We start from the raw sequence: 24,368 nt of genomic DNA on the forward strand, positions 1-24,368 counted from the left end.
CATTGAGCCGAAGGTCTATTGAAAATAGTCTCTCTACTTTCCCAAGGTAGGGTAAGGTCTCGGTACATACTGTCCTCCATACCTTACTTATTAGATTACACTAGTTAGAGCTGTATATAGAAATAACAAGGAAACTCACAAAACGACCAATAATTGTATGATATCTCAGTGTTCATGAAAACCAAAATGCCAAGAGGGTGGAAATATTTAAAAATAGCAATCACTTGGCTTTCCTCCATTTTCTGTGTAGCAGGTACTACTTGCTAAAAAGAAACTATGGAAATATTCAAAGTGATCCAGAAATGGACTTTAATTAATAAGATGATAATTGGTAGATCCAGCTGTTAAGAGTTGTTAATAATTTTTAGTCTTTGGTTATCAATCAGACCAATTGAATTGGTCCTTTAAACAGCTCTTTACAAGCAATTACTTCCCTAGGGACGTTACTATAAATACATTGGCCACTGAATCCCTTTAAGGCATCAGCTTTCAACACTACTTCCTTTCTTCTTCTACCCCTTCAAAGTTTTTCGAGATTTCACTAGCCATATTTGGGAGGCTAGTGCAGCAATTTTCCGGCAAAATGAGTCAGTTTCACGGTGGCGGCCCCGCCAAGGGTCGTCGATATTTGCCACAAATCTTAGTGGCATTGGCCATATTGGCGGTTGCTAATGTAGTGTCAGCAGATCCTTATATATATATTCTTCTCCACCACCTCCAGTATACGAGTACAAGTCACCACCACCTCCATCTTCTTCTCTGCCACCACCTTATGTGTACAAATCTCCACCTCCTCCATCACCTTCTCCCCCGCCACCATATGTGTATAAATCACCACCTCCTCCTTCGCCATCTCCCCCGCCACCATATGTGTATAAGTCTCCTCCACCTCCATCACCTTCACCCCCACTGCCTTATGTGTATAAATCACCACCTCCTCCTTCGCCATCTCCCCCGCCCCCGTATGTGTACAAATCTCCTCCTCCACCATCACCTTCGTCACCACCTCTATATTATTATAAGTCGCCACCTCCACCTTCACCATCACCTTCACCACCATATTATTATAAATCTCCGCCACCACCCTTGCCATCACCACCTCCACCTTACTATTATAAGTCTCCACCACCACCTTCTCCTTTACCTCCTCCACCATACTACTATAAATCTCCACCAACTCCTTCACCTTCACCTCCGCCACCTTACTATTACAAGTCTCCGCCTCCTCCATCACCACCACCACCATCACCATACTACTATAAGTCTCCACCACCACCTGCTAAGTCACCTCCTCCCCCATACTATTACAGTTCTCCACCACCACCAGTAAAGTCTCCTCTTCCACCATATTATTATTCCTCACCGCCACCACCAAAGAAATCACCCCCGCCACCATATCACTATACTTCCCCACCACCACCAGTTAAGTCTCCTCCTCCACCATATTACTATTCCTCACCACCACCACCCAAGAAATCACCTCCTCCCCCATATCACTATAGTTCCCCACCGCCACCAGTTAAGTCTCCTCCTCCACCATATTACTATTCCTCACCACCACCACCCAAGAAATCACCTCCTCCACCATATTACTACTCTTCTCCACCACCACCAAAGAAATCACCACCGCCACCATACCACTACTCTTCCTCACCACCACCAGTAAAGTCACCTCCAACTCCATACTACTACACCTCCCCACCACCACCAAAGAAGTCTTCTCCCCCATCATACTATTACACTTCACCGCCACCACCTACTCATTACTATCCTCCACATCATCATTTGGTGGTCAAGGTTGTCGGAAAGGTCTACTGTTTTAGATGCTATAATTTAAAATACCCAGAAAAGTCTCATGACAAGAAACACCTAACAGGTACCGTTTTTATACCATGCCCACTCTCTTTATTTACTTTTAACTTATCATCAAAAATTTATTTAACTATATATTTTCCTTTTTGTTGCTTTATTAATAAAAAGGAATAAGAATAATTAAGTAAAGTTAGAAAAAATTAGTTTTTATCATGTGATCGAAGAGTTAGTTTTATATTATGAAAAATAAATTTTGGTTCTAAGGTCGGGAAATATATGTTAGATGCTTAATTATTTTAGTGTTTATTAATATATTATTCTTTTTTTTTTACATGAATTAGGTGCCATTGTTAAGGTAACTTGTAAGACTGGTGACAAGAAAATTGTGAGTTATGGTACCACAAAGATCAACGGCAAATTCAGTATTACTGTTAAAGGATTTGAATATGCCAAATATGGAGCAAAGGCTTGCAAGGCTAAACTACACAGTGCTCCAAAGGATTCAAATTGTGACATTCCTACAAATCTTCATTGGGGAGTAAAGGGTGCTAACCTTAAAGTGAAGTCAAAGAACCATTATGAAGTTGTACTTTATGCAAAACCATTTGCTTATGGCTCTAAGACACCTTATGCCAAATGCACAAAACCTATGCCTACGCCTATTCCATACTACTACAAATCTCCTCCACCTCCATCGCCGACTTATATTTACAAGTCACCACCTCCTCCATCACCAACATATGTTTACAAGTCACCACCTCCCCCAACTCCGACATACGTTTACAAATCTTCGCCGCCACCAACTAAGTCTCCACCATCTCCTTATTACTACAAGTCTCCACCTCCACCATCACCAAAACATGTCCCTGTATACTATTATAAATCACCACCACCTCCATCTTCATCGCCTTCACCTCCTTACTATTATAAATCCCCTCCACCACCATCACCTTCTCCTCCTCCTCCATATTACTACAAGTCGCCACCACCCCCATCACCATCACCTCCACCACCATACTACTATAAGTCACCACCACCGCCATCCCCATCACCACCCCCACCTTATTATTACAAGTCTCCACCTCCACCATCACCAAAACCTGCACATGTATACTATTATAAATCACCACCACCCCCATCGCCATCACCTCCACCTCCTTACTATTATAAATCTCCTCCACCGCCATCACATTCTCCTCCTCCTCCATATTACTACAAGTCGCCACCACCCCCATCACCATCACCCCCACCACCGTACTACTATAAGTCACCACCACCACCTTCCCCATCACCACCCCCACCTTATTACTATAAGTCTCCTCCTCCACCATCTCCATCACCACCCCCGACCTATTACTACAAGTCTCCTCCACCACCATCACCATCTCCTCCACCACCCTATTACTATAAATCACTACCACCTCCATCGCCATCACCGCCATCACCCTATTATTACAAGTCTCCACCACCGCCATCTCCATCACCGCCACCACCCTATTACTACAAGTCCCTTCCTCCACCGTCGTCTTCTCCTCCACCTCCATACTATTACCACTCTCCACCTCCACCAGTAAAGTCTCCTCCTCCTCCCTATTACTACAGCTCACCTCCTCCACCCGTGAAATCACCACCTCCGCCAGTATACATTTATGCTTCTCCGCCACCTCCAATCCACTACTAAATATTTCTAGGAGCTCAGCCATTCTCCATAATCAATCAAGTGAGTAGCCGTTTAAATTGAATATTTCTTTTCCATATGAAATCAACTTTTGATTTTTCTTTTCTTTGAATTAAGTTCTAATCTTATATTTCATTGTTTGTTTTCAGATTTTAATTTGAAGGACAAAATAAATGCTGGCTTCTTGAGCAAAAGATTCAAACATCAATGGCACAAAGCAATTAATTTATGGAATAAGATATTCAATTTTTCAGTTGAAGGATTGATTCTTATTGCACATTGTTCTCTAGTGCATTCACGTGGACAAGGCTACAATAACTTTGATTCTTCATAGATAGAGTTTGTTTTTTCGTAATTTATTGTTGTATTGAGGATGTCCTCGTTTTATTCATTTCCTATTAGTTATTGCAAGTTGTTTTCTTGTAATACCTCGGTGTACTTTGTGCACAAATCAATAAGAAGATCAATTTCGTTATTTTCTCTGTTTTTTCTTTTTGCTTTTTCCACTCGGTAAACAAATAAATAAATCTTATAAAAAAATTTGAAAATGAAAATACCAATAATTATTTTAAGACCTTTAATAGTTTTAAGGTAAAAGAAGTTCAAGACATATATAAGTAATACACGTACCTCTCGTGTACTTTTTATATTTAAGATTTTTTAAATAAAGCAAAATCCATTATATTATTCCTATGAGATTCTGTAGTATTGAATTGTCTCATTGTTGTTTGAAAGTATGTAAACTTTATGTTTACAAGTTGACCAATAATTGTCCGATGACTATACCATAATCTGTTCAAAGTTGACATTTGATTAACATTAATATACTAAAATTATATTTTTCGTGTCATAAGATCATTTTGCCTTTGATTAATAGACAAAGTACGTAGTTTAATATTCCTTGAAATTGAGCAGACTTGACCTAATTAGTTTACATACACTAATTAAGGGGGCGTTTGGTTTGGAGATGAGTTACGCAGGGATTATGTAGAGGAGTATTAGTTATGTAGGAACATGTGTGAAGCTAGCTTATTCAATGCGGGTTCTGTCGAATCGAATGATTTTTATGCGTGTATTATGTATAAGGAGGAGCAAAATCAAACCAAATGCTATACTGTTTGACCAAAATTATAGATCTCGGTTCAACCAATTAGATTTATATAAAGATGAGTTAATCTTGGTTAAAAATAATATCCTAAAGATAATCTATTGGTGTTGTGACAAATAACTAGTGCATTTGTCTGGATGGCAACGAATATAAGCAATAATAACAGTATTCAATAATCCAAAAAAATAGAATATGATATTAAATAGTAATAAAAAATAATAAATGACATTTAATTAAATAAAACGTGTGAGTCACCCGAAAAGAGATGAGATCAAATGATATTCTTTCTGACAATGATGAATGATTGATAAGCCTTTGAACACTTAAGTTGTTCTTTCATCCGATGGAAATGTTTGTCACGACCCAAAATCCCACCACAGGCATCGTGATGGCACCTAGTCTCTAAGACTAGGTAAGCCGATTTCAATTATATTTTGAAGCCATTTTAAAAAAAAAAAATTAAATAAGTAATCAAAACTAACAGCGGAACAAATATGAATATACAACCTCTCAAGACTGGTAGTACTGAGTCACGAACTCTAACTGAATACATGGAATGATCACGAGGTCCGAATATACAATACTGTTTGATTAAAAATTAACAGTACAATGAAATGAAAAGACTCCAAGGGACTGCGACGACCAAGCAGCTCTACCTTGAATCCTTACAATCCCGCTTTAACTCTGCTCAAGTCCAATATCTCCAATACCTGGCTCTGCACAAAAAATGTGCAGAAGTGTAGTATGAGTACACCACGATCGGTACCTAGTAAGTATCAAGACTAACTTCAGTGGAGTAGAGACGAGGTACAGTCAAGACACTCACTAGTCTAAAAGCCTGTGCAACATAATATACAAAATATAAGGAAACAAATAACAATAATGGCAACATAAAACAATCAGTGATATGTACAGCAGACAATAAGAACACCATTAATATCGCTCAACAATTAATAATTACAATTACACACAATTAAATCAAATCCTTCAAATAAATATCTTTCACATTTAATTCTTCCAAATAACTCTCTTTCAAATATAATTTCTTCAAATAAACATTTTTCAAATATACTTCCTTTAAATAAATTTCTCTCAAATATAATTTCTTTAAATAAATATCTTTCGAATGTAATTCTTTCCAATTAAATATTTTGAATATAATTCTTTAAATTAAAAAGTCACCATGTGACACTTCATTTCATAATCATTCAACCATGGGTCTTAGCCCATTTTCATATTTTTCATAAACACGGTTCTCAGCCCATTTTTCATATTTTTCGTAAATACGGTTCTCAGCCCATTTTTCATATTTCCACGGCACCTCGTGCCCATAATTAAATCATCATATTTTTCCGGCACCTCGTGCCCTCATTTCATATCACAACTGAATGGACAATTCACGTGCCAAATATCATTATCATTTAATCACAGCACCACGTGCCACATTTCATATCACAACTGCACGGACAATTCACGTGCCAATATCCTTATTATTTACTCACGGCACCTCGTGCCCACATTTTATTTTATAATCCGCATGGCAATAGCCACAGGCTCTCAATTTCAACATAAATCAGATTGTTATCAATTTACCAACAACAAGACAAACTGCACAAGGTATAAAAATAAACACAAGGAAATCATAACATCATATAAAATCACCAATGCAACCACTCCACATCATCACATATCATCCCTGACAATAGCTACCCTTATCTCTCCGATAGCCACCCTAATCACTCTTATAATAGCCACCTTTATCCCTCCGCCCTGACAATATCAATAGCCACCCTTATCGCTCATATTGCCACCCTTATCTCTCCGATAACCACCCTTATCACTCTGCCCAAACAATATTTCAATAAATACAACAATAGTGAAATGCCACCCTTATACCCACATAATATCAACAGTGGAATGCCACCCTTATATCCTCAAAGTAACAACTCACACAACACAATAATTTATACGGGAAATTATCACGACAACATAACAAAATTAATTTATATCACAATTGCCCAATGGCCACAACCAAATTTCAAAGATACAACCAAATCAATTAATTTCACAACAAATAGCCGAAGGCTCCACGCAATGTATATAATACCACAAAAATAATCAACATAGATAGAAATTATTTAGCATAAAACAAAGCCTTCATTAAATCCAAATTTAGATAATTATATTAGCACATCTTCTTAGGCTTGCTTAATTACTTATTTTAATAGAAATAATTCATCATGAAATTAAATTCCAAGAATATCAAACCATCAAACTCACAGAATTCAAAAAGATATACACGTAACATTCACATCAAATCGTCATATAAAAACAAGTTGAATAAATGCGAATTGAGGCATGGCAACAGATGATTCAATAAATGTCAACAAATATCCAATTTAATACACAATATGCCTAAGACTTTAACTCAATAAATTTTGCACATATAAGCCCGTATACATACTCGTCACCTCGCGTACACGGTTTTTCACATTTCACAAATGACACATAAGACTCGATGCCTAAGGGGTAATTCCCCCACTCGAGGTTAAGCAAAACACTTACCTCGACTTGCTCCAATTTAATCAAGTAGTATGCCTTTTTCTCGATTATTTTTCAACTCCGATCGACTTGAATCTAGTTATAATTAATTCGATACAGTCAACAAACAAAAAAAAAATTTAGAATCAATTCCATAAGAAAATACTATATTTTTCAATAAAAACCGAAATTAACTCAAAATTTTGTCCGCGGGACCCACGTCTCGGAATCCGGCAAAGGTTACGAAATACGAACACGCATTCACTCACGAGTTCAACCATACTAAAATCATCAAAATCCGATACCATTTCGTCCCTCAAATCGTGATTTTTCATTTTTAAAATTTTCTTTAAAAATCACCATTTTCTTCAACTCAAAACACAAATTAAATGATAAAATGAAGATAAAATCATGGAATATATTAAATACTAGGTGAAGAACACTTACCCAATCGAATTGCTTGAAAAATCCACAAAGGATCGCTCAAAACCGAGCTCTACAAGTCAAAATATGGTGAAAATGGCCTAACCCTCGATTTGGAAAACTTATATTCTGCCGAGATGACTATGCATCGAGATCGCGGAGATTGAGTCGTGATCGAGATCGCGGAGAAGAAAATTGAGGCTGCCAAGAAAGACCCTTCGCGATTGCGAGTGGAGGGACGCGAACGCGATGAACAGTGGGCAGGAGCTTACGCGAACGCGGGGCAAATGATGCGAACGCGAAGAAGAAATAGCCAACAACGCGGACGTGAGGGAACTGATGTGAACGCGAAGTAGAAGAAAGCAGACCTTCACGATCGCATGAGGTACTATGCGAACGCGATGAAGAAAAATGGGGCAGATCAACAGAACACTACGCGATCGTGAAAGAGAGCACTAGACACCAGAAACCAGCAATCTAAAATTAGAAGAAATTGGCACGAGTCCCATCCGAAACACACCCGAGGCCCTCGGGACCCCATCTAAACATACAAACAAGTTCCATAACCTAACATGGACTTGCTCTAGGTCTCAAATCACATCGAACAACGCCGAAAATAAGAATCGCACTATGAATCGAACTTAAGAACTTTCAAATTTTCCAACTTCGAAAACTCGTGCCGGAACCTATCAAACCAACCCGGAATGATGTCAAATTTTGCAGGCAAGTCCCAAATAACATAACGAAGCTGTTCCAACTCTCGGAATAGCATTCCGACCCCGATATCAAAAAAGTCCACTTCCGGTCCAAATCTCCAAAAATATTAACTTTTGCCATTTCAAGCCTAAATCAGCTACAAACCTCCAATTCACAGTCCGGGCACGCTTCTAAGTTCAAAATCACCCAACGGAGCTAACAGAACTGACAGAATTCCATTCCGGAGTCGTCTTCACATAATTCCGACTACGGTCAAAATCCTAAGACTTAAGCTTTCATTTTAGGGACTAAGTGTCCCAAATCACTCTGAATCATTCGGTAACTGAATTCAACCACGCACGCAAGTTAATACACATAATACGAAGCTGCTCAGGGCCTTATGCCCCCAAACGGGACTTAAATTCTTGAAATGACAAGTCGAGTCGTTACAATACTAGATAAGAATCATAGTAAAAAGGTTATTTTTGTATGCTTGCAATAGGACCAGATTCTCTCTATAAAGTCAATGTATTTTTTACAAATGAATATCTCATGCCCCTATCTTTGTGTCTCTTTCTATTTTTAGGGAATATATTTCTACAAACTCTAATAGTACAAGTGTAGAGAATATCCACTAAAATATTAACTTTAGTGTCCTATCTTGAAACTAGCTGTTATAACTCTGTCAAGGATGTTCGACAACGACCTTGATCTTTGATGACTCCTCGACCTTAATCCTTACTAACTCTTTGACCGCAACCTTCATTGTTTCTAGAGCCACTTTGACCCTGGGCAGTTGTCTATTAGAGTCGCATTGATGACACTTGGTGGCCTGTGAATGCCTCATTAATGCTAACATGACTTAATCATATTAGAGATAATTTTTAACTTATGCAGTTAGTCACTCCGCTTATTGAGGTCGTCCTAGCAGGTGAACTTAATGAGCGGAAAATTATCGTTTTGGTTGAACTTATCGAGTTAGCTACAAGAGTCGTAATCGTTATTCCGATGGGGACACATGGCTCTCTGTGGGCCGCAAAATTCAAATATCTCTTGTTTCCCGGGCGATTTGTTGGAGTTATCATGTCCAAGGAACATAAAGACGCCATGGCATCAAACGTCATTATGACACATATTTCTTATATATTGCCTCGATTCACGCGTGACCCTTGATTGGATCTGCCGTTTCGATTCTGGTGCCAATGGTGACGAGCCGTTTTTGGGTTTGGTGCCATGATCTATATAAATTGAGGTTTTTGTACTTGGGTTTGAAGTTTGCTTCTCTCAACTTTCCAGAGCTTTATCCTTCTTGCCATTTTCTTCTTTAGACTTCCCTCTTCACTTTGCTGTCTTATTCCATTTCTATTCTTTCCCGCTCGTTATTCTTCTCTACTATTTTGCACCATGTCTGATTTGCCATCAAATGTTGGTAAAGGGAATTGTATTCCTCCTTTAGCAGTTGTGTTTCCCCCTCATGGGGAGGGTGTTTCCGCCATTGTTGATGACGAAGCATTCCCGTCAGTGGAGGAGATAATCCCCTACAATCCTGACTCCAGGTTCGACCTCACCAAATTACCTGACGCCGTGCCTGGAGTCTTTCAATCGATGATGATTCTTAAGGAGTTGGTGGAACTTAAGGCCAAATTCGGCCTTCCAAACCATGTCAAACTGATCCCGACTGGTGGGAATGTGGTACAGGTTCATCGCCCCGAATACTATACTTTATACGCTTATCCTTTCCTCATCGGTTATTCGTTCCCCCTCCTTCTATTGGTGGAGGAATTGTGTCGTCACTACGGCGTCTGTCCTGCTCAGTTTGCGCCGTATGTCTACAAAATTATAAGAATGCTGACCAAATTTGCCGAGCTGCCTGAGGTTGAGCTGACGTTGCAGTATTTGGTTCATCTCTTCGTTCATAGCTTTTACAGGGAACGATGTTGAATCTTCGCCATCCTGGAAGTAAGTGTTTGGTGGTGAAGACGGACGATAAGACCAGTCGTTATTCTGGCTCAATATTTTCTTCGTTAAGACCGAGGACGTGGTGGCTAATGTTGATGGCTTTCCAGAGGCTTGGAATTACACACGTAAGTGCTATTTTCTTTTCTCTTTTTCTTTTCTTCTTGTTTTTGTGCGCATTCTTTTACTTACTTGGAGTTAATTGAAGGATTTTTTCTTTCTTTGTAGTCAACACTTAGCCTCCCCTTCTAGTCACGCGCATCTCTGACTGGGTCAAGCAAATCCTCCCCCACATCATAGGGATCCGTGACTAGCCAAGCTTCATCAAGAAGTTCAAACCGGCTCTTACTTTGACATGTAACTTTTCTTATTGGCCGTGGTCGTTTCATTTTTCATTGTACGCCGACTCGTTTTGCTGACTTCGACGTATACTTATTTCTCAGGCAGGGGGTCTTCTAGAAGGAGCCGGGAACCGGTGCCATCCTTTTGGAGGAAGGCTAATGCCCCTTTGGTTTCTACCCCTATTTGTGATTACTTCCGCTTTTGTGCCGACTCCTTCTTCGGCCGCTGCAGTCCAAGAACACGTTCCGTCCTCTATTTATACTCATCAACGCCTTTCACTGATTGATGAGGACGATGATATCTCTTGTGATGACGGTAGTCTAATGCCTCGTAAGAGGAGAGTTTTGGGTGGGAGGAGAAAAGCCAATAGCCATCGACTTGGAAGAATATGACTTTGTTCTTTGATAGATGGCCACAGTTCATGTTAGAGAGAGCCTCTAGGAAGGTTCAGAGGTCCCGCACTTAGAGGAGATGAAAATGAGTGCATCAATGCGTCCCGTGGGGGAGATGGTCAAGGACGCGATGCAGAATGACGGCCTCGCACTTTCGAGGCAATAGGAGGCCTCGTCTTCTAGGGTCGCAATAGATGTCCCCTCTGCGGCTAATGACAGAGAGAAGGCCGTTACTGAGGAGGACATTGGATCCGACTCTGATATGGACATGGACGAGTTGAGGATGATCGATGAGGGGCTCACTCAACTCGAAGTGAGGTTGGAAGGAGGCTTCAGGATTATTGCGATTTCAATGGATCATAATCTTCTTGTAGATACTGAGGAAATAGTCCCTGCCCTCGGTCCTCTTTGTTCTAAGATCGAGGGTATGGCCCTCGAGATGATAAATGATAGTACTCTATCGAATAACATTGCTAGTTTTGCTCTCCGGGTAAGTCCGACTATTGTATGTTCCTTTCCTTATGCTTTGATTTCTTTCGTAAGCTCTAATTCTTTTTCTTTATTTTGTAGACGATTATTCTAGAGATTGAGAGTGCTCACCGGGAGAAGAGGCATAACACATTTACGTGAAGCTGAAGGGCAAACAGCATGTCTCTTAGAAGACATATCCAGGATCCAAATCAGAAAAATCTGGGTATATGAATGGAGGGGGGGTCTGTTCTCTATAGAGAAATTTAGCCACTTAAGAGAGATAATCATACGACTCACCATACGACAGCCAAAAAATAATGAGCTAAACATGAAACATATTCAACGTGGTATTGCTCAAGATCCGAGATAACTCAGAGACTGGACTCAATCATATCCAAGCAAATAAAATCAAAACAAAAATGACGCAAACTTTGGTGAGGAAACATAACAGGAAGAGGGATGAACATTCATATAAAGAATCAAGTCATTTTACAGTAATAACCCATTATAATATGTTAGTTCAGAATGAACAACAGAAACATGTCGATAAGAGAAATCCAAATCTACGGCATGACTGTTGAAAATAACCCCATTCATTTAAAGTTCAAAAACATTCAAGACATCATTATATACGCCAAGATATAGAAATAAGAGAAAATAAGCAAATAACGCCAACATTCATGACACAGAATCTGCAGAAAAGAAGGATAGAATTCGAAATGTGACCTCTTAAATGATAAGTAGAACTACAATGAAGAAAATGACGTCCGAACAAGGACTTCAGCAAAAACCTTCTTGAGCAGCAGCGAACTCAACAACTTCCCAATCGAACTCCAGTTTTCAACTCAAAATCCAGATTGGAAAAGAAGGGACGGAATTTTTTTTCGAATTTTTAGACAGTAATTGAAATAAAATGGAAAAGAAGAAGACTGAACATGTTTTTTTTTGTATTTTTTTTTGTTCTGAAACTAAACAAAATAATCAAAAAGAAGATCCACCACTAAGAAGGAAAAGAACGTTTTTAAAACCCTAGCTTTTCTTTCCGATTTTTCTCTCTGAAAAATTTTTGTTCCCAAAAAAAGAGACCCCTGAGAAATCCCTTAACCTCCCTATATATACCCAAACCAGAAATTTTCATACCTATTTTCTTCAAGTTGTGCCCTAAAATTCCTCTTTCCGTCCGAAAAATCTGCGAGAATCCGATTCTCTTTCTTGTGAACCAAATCGGACAAATGGAGGTCTAGGATCTTGAATCTCTCAGATCCTACGACCACCATTCATCCGAGATTGTTCTCAATACAAAAAGTGCGTGAAGCCTAAGGGAGAGAAGAATCTTTTCTGTCAGAGGTCGTTACGGGATAGGTGACGTGGAGGAGGGAGGGTGAAGGAACCACGTGCGTGAGTTGGAGGGAGGGTGAACTCACTTGAGTTCAAGCGAGTTCGGTCGACGGAGAAAGAGAAAAAGAGGTGGGCGCCGCTTAGCTCTGCATTTAGGTTTAGTGTTCTGGGGGGGAGGAGTTATAATGGCCCTTTTATATGGGGGTGAGAGTGGACTGCACCCGTTGGATGGAGAGGGATTGAATGGTCGAGATCGATCCGTCCAAAACGACGTCGTTCGCACTTAGTTGTGAGACTGGACCGGGTGAGGGGTTGGGCCTGGCGGAATTCAGGTGGTTGTTTGGGCCAAATTATTTTGGCCCGGATTTAAACCCAAACCGAATTTCCTTCTCTTTTCTTTTTCTTGATTTTGAATTCTAATTGAATAATTAAAACCTAAATTAAGTCTTAAATTAATCTAATTTGTAGAAATAAACCTAGTTAGCTATTTTAACATAATTAATTAATTTAGACTAATGAAGGAAAAATTACTTAATTTGCAATTAAAAGCTAAAAATTCAAAAATGACCCATATTTTGTGATTTTCTGTTTAATAATACAATTAACTTATGTAATTAAATCCTAAGTGCAATTAAGACCTAAAATGTTATGCATGAAATACTTTAGACATTTTGGTATTTTCTCATGATTTAAAAATATTAAATATGCAAATAAATGCAAGCAACAATTAACCAAAAATCCCTACAAATTCTGTAAAACCTAAAACAATTAAGAAACTCTCTATTTGTGAATTTTTGTAGGAATATTTTAGTCGGGCAAAAATCATGTGCTCACAGTATGTACCGAGACCTTACCCCTACCTTGGAAAAGTAGAAAGACTATTTTCAATAAACTTTCAGCTCAAGGAAAGATGAAAAAAGAAACCGTAAAAACAAGTAGTAACACCAGCAATCCAACAAAAAAACCGAAGCGAAAGAAACAACAAATAGTTATAGAAATATACGAATAACAAAATACAAGACTAACACTGCAACTACTGGTACGAATAAGGAAAACACTCGACTACCTAGACTTCTATCCTAGTTCTCGACCTCCACGCCTTCCTATCAATTTGGATGTGAAGAAGGAAAATTAAACAATGCATGTTTTCTTGTAATATTAAGAATTTTTTCCCCTTCATTTTCATCAAGCAAAGTAAAATACTACTAAGTACTTTTCTTTTGCATGGAATTTTTGTTTTAGGGTCACCGGTGATGGCTAAAGAAATTACTTGTTGCCAACTGGAAATGAACATTTTATTTAATATTGATAGGTTTCAGCAGTTAATACCGTGTCAGAAGAACCTTCTAATTTGTAGATTCATATGTTAGTTTTTAGTTTTTTTTGGCCAAAATTCCTATCTTAAATAAGAGAATGATTGTTTGTGAGAAACTAGATGAGTTTTTAAAGTCCTATTTTGAGGTAACTAACGTGATTTCATAATGAGTTTAACTTATATGAATATACAGTGTTTAATAAAATTTTATATTGACATAGTATATTTGCGCATTGTAGCAATAACTTGTTTTATTTTCAAGACTATAAATCTACCTTGTATGGAGAGGGTTTTTTTCTTTTGTTTTTGTTTGGTATCTCATGACTCGATGTTCCGGTGAGCTCGACTAATCCGGATTTAAATTGTAAAGTCCCAATTTTTGGGCAAAACACTTTTGTAAGTTTATTTTTCGAGCTCGAATTCAAGACCTATAATTAAAGAGAAAAAATACTTTACTTAAGAATAGAAGGCACTTTATTTTCCACCCATCACAACCGTGGATAATTATGGAGAGATACTGGTAGAAAAGTGAAACCAATACTCGTATTAATAATGTTAAGTTTTATGTGGATATTATTTTCTCCATTATATTAATGTAGAGAACCAATCAAACATCACCTAAGTAGAAGCAGTAACTTTCTACGTGGACATGCTGGTGTGGCATTTGTCTTTCAACCCAACTTTTACAAATTTAAAAAATGTAAAGTATTTTGCTTTATTTTAAAAAATCTTAAATATAAAAAGGAAAGGGGTTAAAAATGCCCTAAACTATTAGATAAAGTTTAAAAATACCCTTCATCCACCTTTATGGTTCACGTTTGCCCTTTGACCATTAGGTCAATACTGAATTAAAAATAATTATTATTTAAATTTCTCGTGACAACTTCTTATTGGCCAAAATTAAAACATTTAACCCATAAGGAAGACCCATCCATATCTAACAGTTTTTCATACTAACCCACTTTAAATACTAACCCGACTCGAACAAAAAGTTCAACTAAAAAAAAGAGGCCCTACTTCTATCAAACTCCGTAGAACAAAAGCTCCATGGAAGTTGCACCAAATATATAGATGCAAATTTACTACGTGATTTTCTTTTTCTTGTTATGTCATCCAGTTCAATTTGCATGATAGACACAAATTGTATTATATTCAAGATGAGTTTAATTTAATCATTTTCACATAATGGAAAGATCTCAAAGTGATTGTTTGGAAGATATCATAAACCGTTGGACTACCCCTAGTTTTTCGTCTCACATTATTGTCAAGAAAATCGTTGGCTCATTCATGCTAGGCTTTTCTTATTTGTTTAATTTGTTCATGAACTTTTATTCGATGATAGTGCTATACATAAGATTAATCAAGAAAATAAACATATGTAAATCCATAGGTTAGATGGAAGTGGAGTATCATTTTTTTATTTGAACTTTTTATTCGGGTTAGATTAGTGTTTGGGGTGGGTGTTTCCGAAAATACGGGTAGATATGGCGTGTGTCTTTCTAATAGGTTAGATATTTTAATTTCGGCGAATAAGAAGTTGCCACATGGAATTTAAATAATTATTTAAATTCAGCATTGACCTAACGGTCAAAGGGTATAAGTGAACAAAAAAAGTGGACGGAGGGTATTTTTAGTCCAATAGGTGGATGAGATATTTTTAGACCTTTTTCAATAGTTTAGTAGCATTTTTGACCCTTCCCGAATATAAAAAGTACACGAGAGGTACGTGTATCACTTATATATGTCTTGAACTTCTTTTACCTTTAAACTATTTTAAAGATCTTAAAAAAATTATTGGTATTTTCATTTTTTATATATAAGGATAAGACTTATTTATTTGTTTACCGAGTGGAAAAAGCAAAAAGAAAAAACAGAGAATATAACGAAATTGATCTTCTTATTGATTTGTGCACAAAGTACACCAAGGTATTACAAGAAAACAACTTGCAATAACTAATAGGAAATGAATAAAACGAGGACATCCTCAATACAACAATAAATTACGAAAAAACAAACTCTATATATGAAGAATCAAAGTTATTGTAGCCTTGTCCCCGTGAATGCACTAGAGAACAATGTGCAATAAGAATCAATCCTTCAACTGAAAAATTGAATATCTTATTCCATAAATTAATTGCTTTGTGCCATTGATGTTTGAATCTTTTGCTCAAGAAGCCAGCATTTATTTTGTCCTTCAAATTAAAATCTGAAAACAAACAATGAAATATAAGATTAGAACTTAATTCAAAGAAAAGAAAAATCAAAAGTTGATTTCATATGGAAAAGAAATATTCAATTTAAACGGCTACTCACTTGATTGATTATGGAGAATGGCTGAGCTCCTAGAAATATTTAGTAGTGGATTGGAGGTGGCGGAGAAGCATAAATGTATACTGGCGGAGGTGGTGATTTTACGGGTGGAGGAGGTGAGCTGTAGTAATAGGGAGGAGGAGGAGACTTTACTGGTGGAGGTGGAGAGTGGTAATAGTATGGAGGTGGAGGAGAAGACGACGGTGGAGGAAGGGACTTGTAGTAATAGGGTGGTGGCGGTGATGGAGATGGCGGTGGTGGAGACTTGTAATAATAGGGTGGTGGCGGTGATGGAGATGGCGGTGGTGGAGACTTGTAATAATAGGGTGGTGGCGGTGATGGCGATGGAGGTGGTGGTGATTTATAGTAATAGGGTGGTGGAGGAGATGGTGATGGTGGTGGAGGAGACTTATAGTAATAAGGTGGGGGTGGTGATGGGGAAGGTGGTGGTAGTGACTTATAGTAGTACGGTGGTGGGGGTGATGGTGATGGGGGTGGTGGTGACTTGTAGTAATATGGAGGAGGAGGAGGAGAATGTGATGGCGGTGGAGGAGATTTGTAATAGTAAGGAGGTGGAGGTGATGGCGATGGGGGTGGTGGTGATTTATAATAGTATACATGTGCAGGTTTTGGTGATGGTGGAGGTGGAGACTTGTAATAATAAGGTGGGGGTGGTGATGGGGATGGCGGTGGTGGTGACTTATAGTAGTATGGTGGTGGAGGTGATGGTGATGGGAGTGGTGGCGACTTGTAGTAATATGGAGGAGGAGGAGAAGGTGATGGTGGTGGAGGGGATTTATAATAGTAAGAAGGTGGAGGCGATGAAGATGGAGGCGGTGGTGATTTATAATAGTATACATGGGCATGTTTTGGTGATGGTGGAGGTGGAGACTTGTAGTAATAAGGAGATGGTGGAGACTTAGTTGGTGGCGGCGAAGATTTGTAAACGTATGTCGGGGTTGGTGGCGGCGAAGATTTGTAAACGTATGTCGGGGTTGGGGGAGGTGGTGACTTGTAAATATAAGTCGGCGATGGAGGTGGAGGAGATTTGTAGTAGTATGGAGTAGGCGTAGGCATAGGTTTTGTGCATTTTGCATAAGGTGTCTTAGAGCCATAAGCAAATGATTTTGCATAAAGTACAACTTCATAATGGTTCTTTGATTTCACTTTAAGGTTAGCACCCTTTACTCCCCAATGAAGATTTGTAGGAATGTCACAATTTGAATCCTTTGGAGCATTGTGTAGTTTAGCCTTGCAAGCCTTTGCTCCATATTTGGCATATTCAAATCCTTTAACAGTAATGCTAAATTTGCCATTGATCTTTGTGATACCATAACTCACAATTTTCTTGTCACCAGCCTTACAAGTTACCTTAACAACGGCACCTAATTCATGTAAAAAAGAATAATATATTAATAAACACTAAAATAATTAAGCATCTAACATATATTTCACGACCTTAGAACCAAAATTTATTTTTCATAATATAAAACTAACTCTTCGATCACATGATAAAAATTAATTTTTTCTAACTTTACTTAACTATTCTTATTCCTTTTTATTAATAAAGCAACAAAAAGGAAAATATATAGTTAAATAATTTTTTGATGATAAGTTAAAAGTAAATAAAGAGAGTGGGCATGGTATAAAAACGGTACCTTTCAGGTGTTTCTTGCCATGAGACTTTTCTGGGTATTTTAAATCATAGCATCTAAAACAGTAGACCTTTCCGACAACCTTGACCACCAAATGATGATGTGGAGGATAGTAATGAGTAGGTGGTGGCGGTGAAGTGTAATAGTATGATGGGGGAGAAGACTTCTTTGGTGGTGGTGGGGAGGTGTAGTAGTATGGAGTTGGAGGTGACTTTACTGGTAGTGGTGGGGAAGAGTAGTGGTATGGTGGCGGTGGTGATTTCTTTGGTGGTGGTGAAGAAGAGTAGTAATATGGTGGAGGAGGTGATTTCTTAGGTGGTGGTGGTGAGGAATAGTAATATGGTGGAGGAGGAGACTTAACTGGTGGCGGTGGGGAACTATAGTGATATGGGGGAGGAGGTGATTTCTTGGGTGGTGGTGGTGAGGAATAGTAATATGGTGGAGGAGGAGACTTAACTGGTGGTGGTGGGGAAGTATAGTGATATGGTGGCGGGGGTGATTTCTTTGGTGGTGGCGGTGAGGAATAATAATATGGTGGAGGAGGAGACTTTACTGGTGGTGGTGGATAACTATAATAGTATGGGGGAGGAGGTGACTTAGCAGGTGGTGGTGGGGACTTATAATAGTATGATGGTGATGGTGATGGTGATGGAGGAGGCGGAGACTTGTAATAATAAGATGGCGGAGGTGAAGGAGAAGGAGGTGGTGGAGATTTATAGTAGTATGGTGGAGGAGGTGAAGGAGAAGGTGGTGGTGGAGACTTATAATAGTAAGGTGGAGGTGGTGATAGCGAGGGTGGTGGCGGAGATTTATAATAATATGGTGGTGGAGGTGATGGTGAAGGTGGAGGTGGCGACTTATAATAATATGGAGGTGGTGGCGAAGGTGATGGTGGAGGAGGAGATTTGTACACATACGGAGGCGGGGGAGATGGCGAAGGAGGAGGTGGTGATTTATACACATAAGGCGGTGGGGGTAAAGGTGATGGAGGTGGAGGAGACTTATACACATATGGAGGCAGGGGAGATGGCGAAGGAGGAGGTGGTGATTTATACACATAAGGCGGTGGGGGTAAAGGTGATGGAGGTGGAGGAGACTTATACACATATGGAGGCGGGGGAGATGGCGAAGGAGGAGGTGGTGATTTATACACATATGGTGGCGGGGGAGAAGGTGATGGAGGAGGTGGAGATTTGTACACATAAGGTGGTGGCGGAGAAGGAGACGGAGGTGGTGGTGACTTGTACTCGTATGCTGGAGGTGGTGGAGAAGAATATATATAAGGATCTGCTGACACTACATTAGCAACTGCCAATATGGCCAATGCCACTAAGATTTGTGGCAAATATCGACGACCCTTGGCGGGGCCGCCACCGTGAAACCGACTCATTTTGCCGGAAAATTGCTGCACTAGCCTCCCAAATATGGCTAGTGAAATCTCGAAAAACTTTGAAGGGGTGGAAGAAGAAAGGAAGTAGTGTTGAAAGGTGATGCCTTAGAGGGATTCAGTGGCCAATGTATTTATAGTAACGTTCCTAGGGAAGTAATTGCTTGTAAAGAGCTGTTTAAAGGACCAATTCAATTGGTCTGATTGATAATCAAAGACTAAAAATTATTAACAACTCTTAACAGCTGGATCTACCAATTATCATCTTATTAATTAAAGTTCATTTCTGGATCACTTTGAATATTTCCATAGTTTCTTTTTAGCAAGTAGTTGTTACCTGCTACACAGAAAATGGAGTAAAGCAAAGTGATTGTTATTTTTAAATATTTCCACTCTCTTACCATATGTATTAGTTTTCATGAACATTGAGATATCATACAATTATTGGTCGTTTTGTTTGTTTCCTCGTTATTTCTATTTACACCCCTAACTAGTAGAGTATTGTGGTTGACTTTCGATTTACGACAACAACAACAACAAACTCAGTGTAATCCCACAAGTGAGATCTATGGTCGATGTGTATAGAGACCTTACTCCTACCTTGGAAAGGTAGAGAGGTTGTTTCTGATAGACCATCGGCTCAAGAAAAGATGAAAAAAGAAACCGTAGCAATCCAGCATAAAAACCAAAGCGAAAGAAATAACAAATAGTTATAAAAATCTACGAATAAGAAAATACAAGACTAACACTGCTACTACTGGTACGGACAAGGAAAATACTCGACTACCTAGCCTTCTATCCTAATTCTCGACATTCACGCCTTACTATCAATTTGGATGCGAAGAAGGAAAATTAAACAATGCAAGTTTTCTTGTAGTAATATTAAGAACTTTTTTTCTCCCTTCATTTTCATCAAGCCAAGTAAAATACTACTAAGTACTTTTCTTTTGCAAACTACATGGAATTTTTGTTTTAGGGTCACTGGTGATGGTTAAAGAAATTACTTGTTGCCAAATGGAAATGAACATTTTATTTAATATTGATATGTTTCAGCAGTTCATACCGTGTCAGAAGCACCTTCTAATTAGTAGATTCATATGTTAGTTTTTTAATTTTTTTGGCCAAAATTCCTATCTTAAATAAGAGAATGATTGTTTGTGAGAAACTAGATGCTAAATAATGTGATCGAGATGCTAAATAATGAGGAAAATACCTCATTACCATGTGATTTTGTAATGAGTTTAACTTATATAAATATACAGTGTTTAAGGAATTTTTATATTATCATAGTATATTTACGCATTGTAGTAATAACTTGTCTAATTTTTAAGATTATAAATCTACCTTGTATGGAGAGGGATTTTTTCTTTTGTTTTTGTTTGGTATCTCATGACTCGATAATCTGGAGAGCTCGACTAATCCGGATTTATATTGGAAAGTCTCATTTTTTGGGTAAAACACTCTCTACATGTGAGTTTATTCTCCGAGCTCGAATTCAAGACCTATAATTAAAGAGAGAGGATACTTTACTTAATAATGTTATGGTTATGGAGAGTTACTGGTAGAAAAGTGAAACCAATACTCGTATTAATAATGTTAAGTTTTATGTGGAGATTATTTTCTCCATTATATTAATGCCTAGCACCAATCAAACATCACCTAAGTAGAAGCAGTAACTTTCTACGTGGACATGCTGATGTGGCATTTGTCTTTTCAACCCAACTTTAAAAAATTAAAAGAAAAAAATTGTGGACGGTGGATAAAATATTTTTAACACTTTCTTCAAATTGAGTCGATGATGATTGGTGACTATATATCAAGGGAGGAGCTATAAGTATGGCTATGAATTCGGCAAAACCTAATAGTTTCGTCTCAGATTTTATTTTTATATTAAAAAATTACTTAAATGTGTTGATAATTTATTCTGAACTCAGAGGCGGATCCAGGATTTGATGACGACGGGTGCTATTATTTTTAATATAAACCTACCACTAGCGAAAGAGATTGAATTAGGGTGTACATTCTGCCGGTTCAACCCATTTTGAATTAGTTCGGTTCGGTTCGATCCGATCCATTATGAAATAATTCAATCAGTTTACTAGATTTTTAGTACATAAATAAATATGTGATCACCAAAATAATTGTCCAATTCGATCTAATTCTCTCAATACAAATTCTATTTATTATGATTAAAAAACATAAATAAAATTTAAGTTAGCAAATATATCTATCAACCAATATATAGCTAGATAGTATTGCGTTTATTGATGCCATCACTTTTTAAAAAATCAAGAAAAATATAACATTAGATGATTAAAAAAATAATTAAAATCACATTCAAATAAAATTTAAAGATCTAGAATGAGAAAAAGGAAGCAAATATATAATTCAAAATAAATAATAATAATAATAATAATAATAATGAGGTTGTACTAAGAGAGAAGAAATACAAAAATGAAGAAAATAGAAGGAATTAAAAAAGAGGAGCAATTGGGACGACGAGGAGAAATAAACACCAGCTTGGGACTGAGATCCGATCTTGAGTTTGGCATGTGGAAATTTGGTAACTCAACCGTGGGGTTTGGTGGAGATGGAGAATAGGGCGGGGAAGGTTGAGGAGGGGTTTTAGAAAATGTTTTCCCTTCTCTTGATAGGAAAAATATTTTATTCCAATTAGAGCAAAATGAGTTCATGAGGAAAATATTTTCCAAAACATTTAAGCCACCAAAAATAAAAAAGTTGAAAAACTTTTTTCGAAAATATTTTTCTTTCGTACCAAACACACCCTAGGTGTTCCTCTATTTTCCAACACGATCAGCAGATAAAGCTCCAAAAGAATTATAATTATTGCCTCCACATGCAGTTGATCTCATAATTGAGAATTCACATGAATTTTCAAGAAATATTATTACAATGACAAGTCTTCCTTAGTAGAGGAACAGTGGATCACAAAAGAAAGAAAAAAAAGGGGGGTGTCTTTACCCAAATAACCGGACAGGTTCATTGTTTATTTTTTCTAGTCGGTATATATAAATTATGTATTGATTAAAGACAGTTATACATATATTATATATGAATTATACTTATATTATATATATGCAGGCTATTTTTAATATAAGGTTGGGTTGACGACTATTTAGGTTAATTCTTAAAAAAAACGAAAGAAAAGGGAAAGAGCGATTATGGTCAATAAGTTAACTGCATTTTTCTTCAAAAAACAAGTGAGTCAACTCTCCTCCAAAATAAATCACAAAAAAAAAAAAAAAAACTCCTACCAAGTACACGTTCAAACCTAGTTAAGATGAGCCATTAAAAAATGATTACATCTACTGATCACTTGTTTAAGAATTTTTTTCTTAGTTTTGATACAGAAGAAGTTCAAGAAATAAGTAAAACACGCTTGTATATTCTAAAGAGATTGTGACTTTACGAATTTAAGAAAATAATATTAATTAGACAATAATTTTCAATAGTTGTCTTGTAGTTTCTTTAAGTGTAAATATTATGTCTAAAAAGTTAATCAGTCCACGTCTAATATTCCTCGGTGTTTTGATCGGAATTGACAATTGATTAAGGAAATACATATAAAAGATTAAGACGTGGAAAAGCAGTAACAAAAATTGAAATGAAGAACAATAAAAGAAATTATTTCGAAGTACTTCGTACGGCATTATAAAACATTAAAAGCTTTTTGAAAAAAGAGACGTAACATTATTGGAACAATGTCAAATGAATAAACAAATGAACTTATGTTCTGCTCATAGTTACTCCTAACTATAATACCTTTTGTCACATTTGAGTGTTTCATACATAATTAAAAAAAAGTTTAATTATTCGTGTCTCGTCTTCTTTAACTAAGAATCCAAGGATCGTAACGTTTGATGTATAATGGGCTTACCTTTCTATTTTTTTCTATTTAAATATGATATTTTTGTGTAGGGGAGAGTTCGATTTCGTAGTGTGCGCTTAACCCATACATCACGTGTTACGCTCTCACTACAAAATCATAGTTATGCTCTCACCACTTTTGTGTCTCATTATTTTATGGTTCTTGTGAAAGAAGTTTAAGTGCCTTTTAATATATTTTGGCTTTAGGCCTCCACGTACGTCGAGCTGCCGTTGTTTTAAAAGTCTTCTTCATTTGTTTTTTTTAAACTCCGTAGTGAGCAAACTACTACCACATAATACTCTCTCCGTTCACTTTTAGTTGTCCACTTTTGACTTTGTACTCCCTTTAAGAAAAAAAATAGAGTATATATTTTACGGTATTACCCATAATAATGAATACATTTCAAAAAATCTTGGGAAATGATTTGAGGAATAAGTAGTTAATGGTAAGGGTAAAAAAAAAAGATTGTCTTTCTCTTGATTTATTAAAATGGATAAGTAAAAATAAAAATATATTTTTAATATAGTGGACAAATAAAAATGAACGGATGGAATATAAATTAAAACGGATGGGGTACTTGTTTGAGTTAACGACGTTACTTATTTTTCAAAGTTGAACATTCTGGCTTTGGTACAAAGCAACAGACAGACAAAGGAGAGGATGATAAATGAATGAACAAAAAGCAATGCAATTGGAACGCCTTTTTTGGGGCTAATAAGCTAAATTTGATGTAATTATTTGTAAATGTAAACACCCGCATAATTCAATATTACACAATGCTTAGCACTATTATTTCTTCTTGAAATTAAATTATCAGCCTTTTATTGTACTATAACGTGATAAACTTATCATCCTACAAAATAGAATAAAGAATCAAAGGGCAACACAACGAAAAAAAATGGCAAAAGAGTGGAATTATTAAAAAATAGCACTCCCTTTCTTTTACACCATGTAATGATACGTTTTTTTGTTTACCATTTGGTATTTGTAAAGCAGCTCCCAATCATATTTTTCTGTTTCTAGGTTCGAATCGAAACTTTAGTTAAAGAGTGATA

The 24,368-nt window shown here is 37.2% G+C and overlaps 2 protein-coding genes across 2 annotated transcripts; one reads left to right on the forward strand and one right to left on the reverse strand.

The window, feature by feature from the left end:
• The first annotated feature begins 583 nt into the window (after positions 1–583).
• LOC107815825 (uncharacterized) lies at positions 584–3,965 on the forward strand. Its single transcript, XM_075227551.1, has 4 exons — positions 584–591; positions 678–1,876; positions 2,154–3,532; positions 3,640–3,965. Exons 1-3 carry the CDS (start codon positions 584–586, stop codon positions 3,491–3,493), a joined length of 2,547 nt encoding a protein of 848 aa, XP_075083652.1. The 3' UTR covers positions 3,494–3,532; positions 3,640–3,965.
• Positions 3,966–15,952: 11,987 nt separating this feature from the next.
• Positions 15,953–19,538, reverse strand: LOC107815826 (uncharacterized). Its single transcript, XM_016641465.2, has 3 exons — positions 18,041–19,538; positions 16,386–17,767; positions 15,953–16,278 (listed from the first exon to the last, which is right to left on the reverse strand). Exons 1-2 carry the CDS (start codon positions 19,425–19,427, stop codon positions 16,425–16,427), a joined length of 2,730 nt encoding a protein of 909 aa, XP_016496951.2. The 5' UTR covers positions 19,428–19,538; the 3' UTR covers positions 15,953–16,278; positions 16,386–16,424.
• Between the last annotated feature and the right edge of the window lie 4,830 nt (positions 19,539–24,368).

The sequence above is a fragment of the Nicotiana tabacum genome, chromosome 12 (genome assembly GCF_000715075.1).
Source record: "Nicotiana tabacum cultivar K326 chromosome 12, ASM71507v2, whole genome shotgun sequence".
NCBI lineage: Eukaryota > Viridiplantae > Streptophyta > Magnoliopsida > Solanales > Solanaceae > Nicotiana > Nicotiana tabacum.

Coding starts and splice junctions, on each gene's coding strand:
- LOC107815825 (XM_075227551.1), top strand. Junction 1,877..2,153: donor TGACAAGAAACACCTAACAG/GTACCGTTTTTA, acceptor TACATGAATTAG/GTGCCATTGTTAAGGTAACT.
- LOC107815826 (XM_016641465.2), bottom strand. CDS start 19,427: ATGAGTCGGTTTCACGGTGGCGGCCCCGCCAAGGGTCGTCGATATTTG. Junction 17,768..18,040: donor TGGCAAGAAACACCTGAAAG/GTACCGTTTTTA, acceptor TACATGAATTAG/GTGCCGTTGTTAAGGTAACT.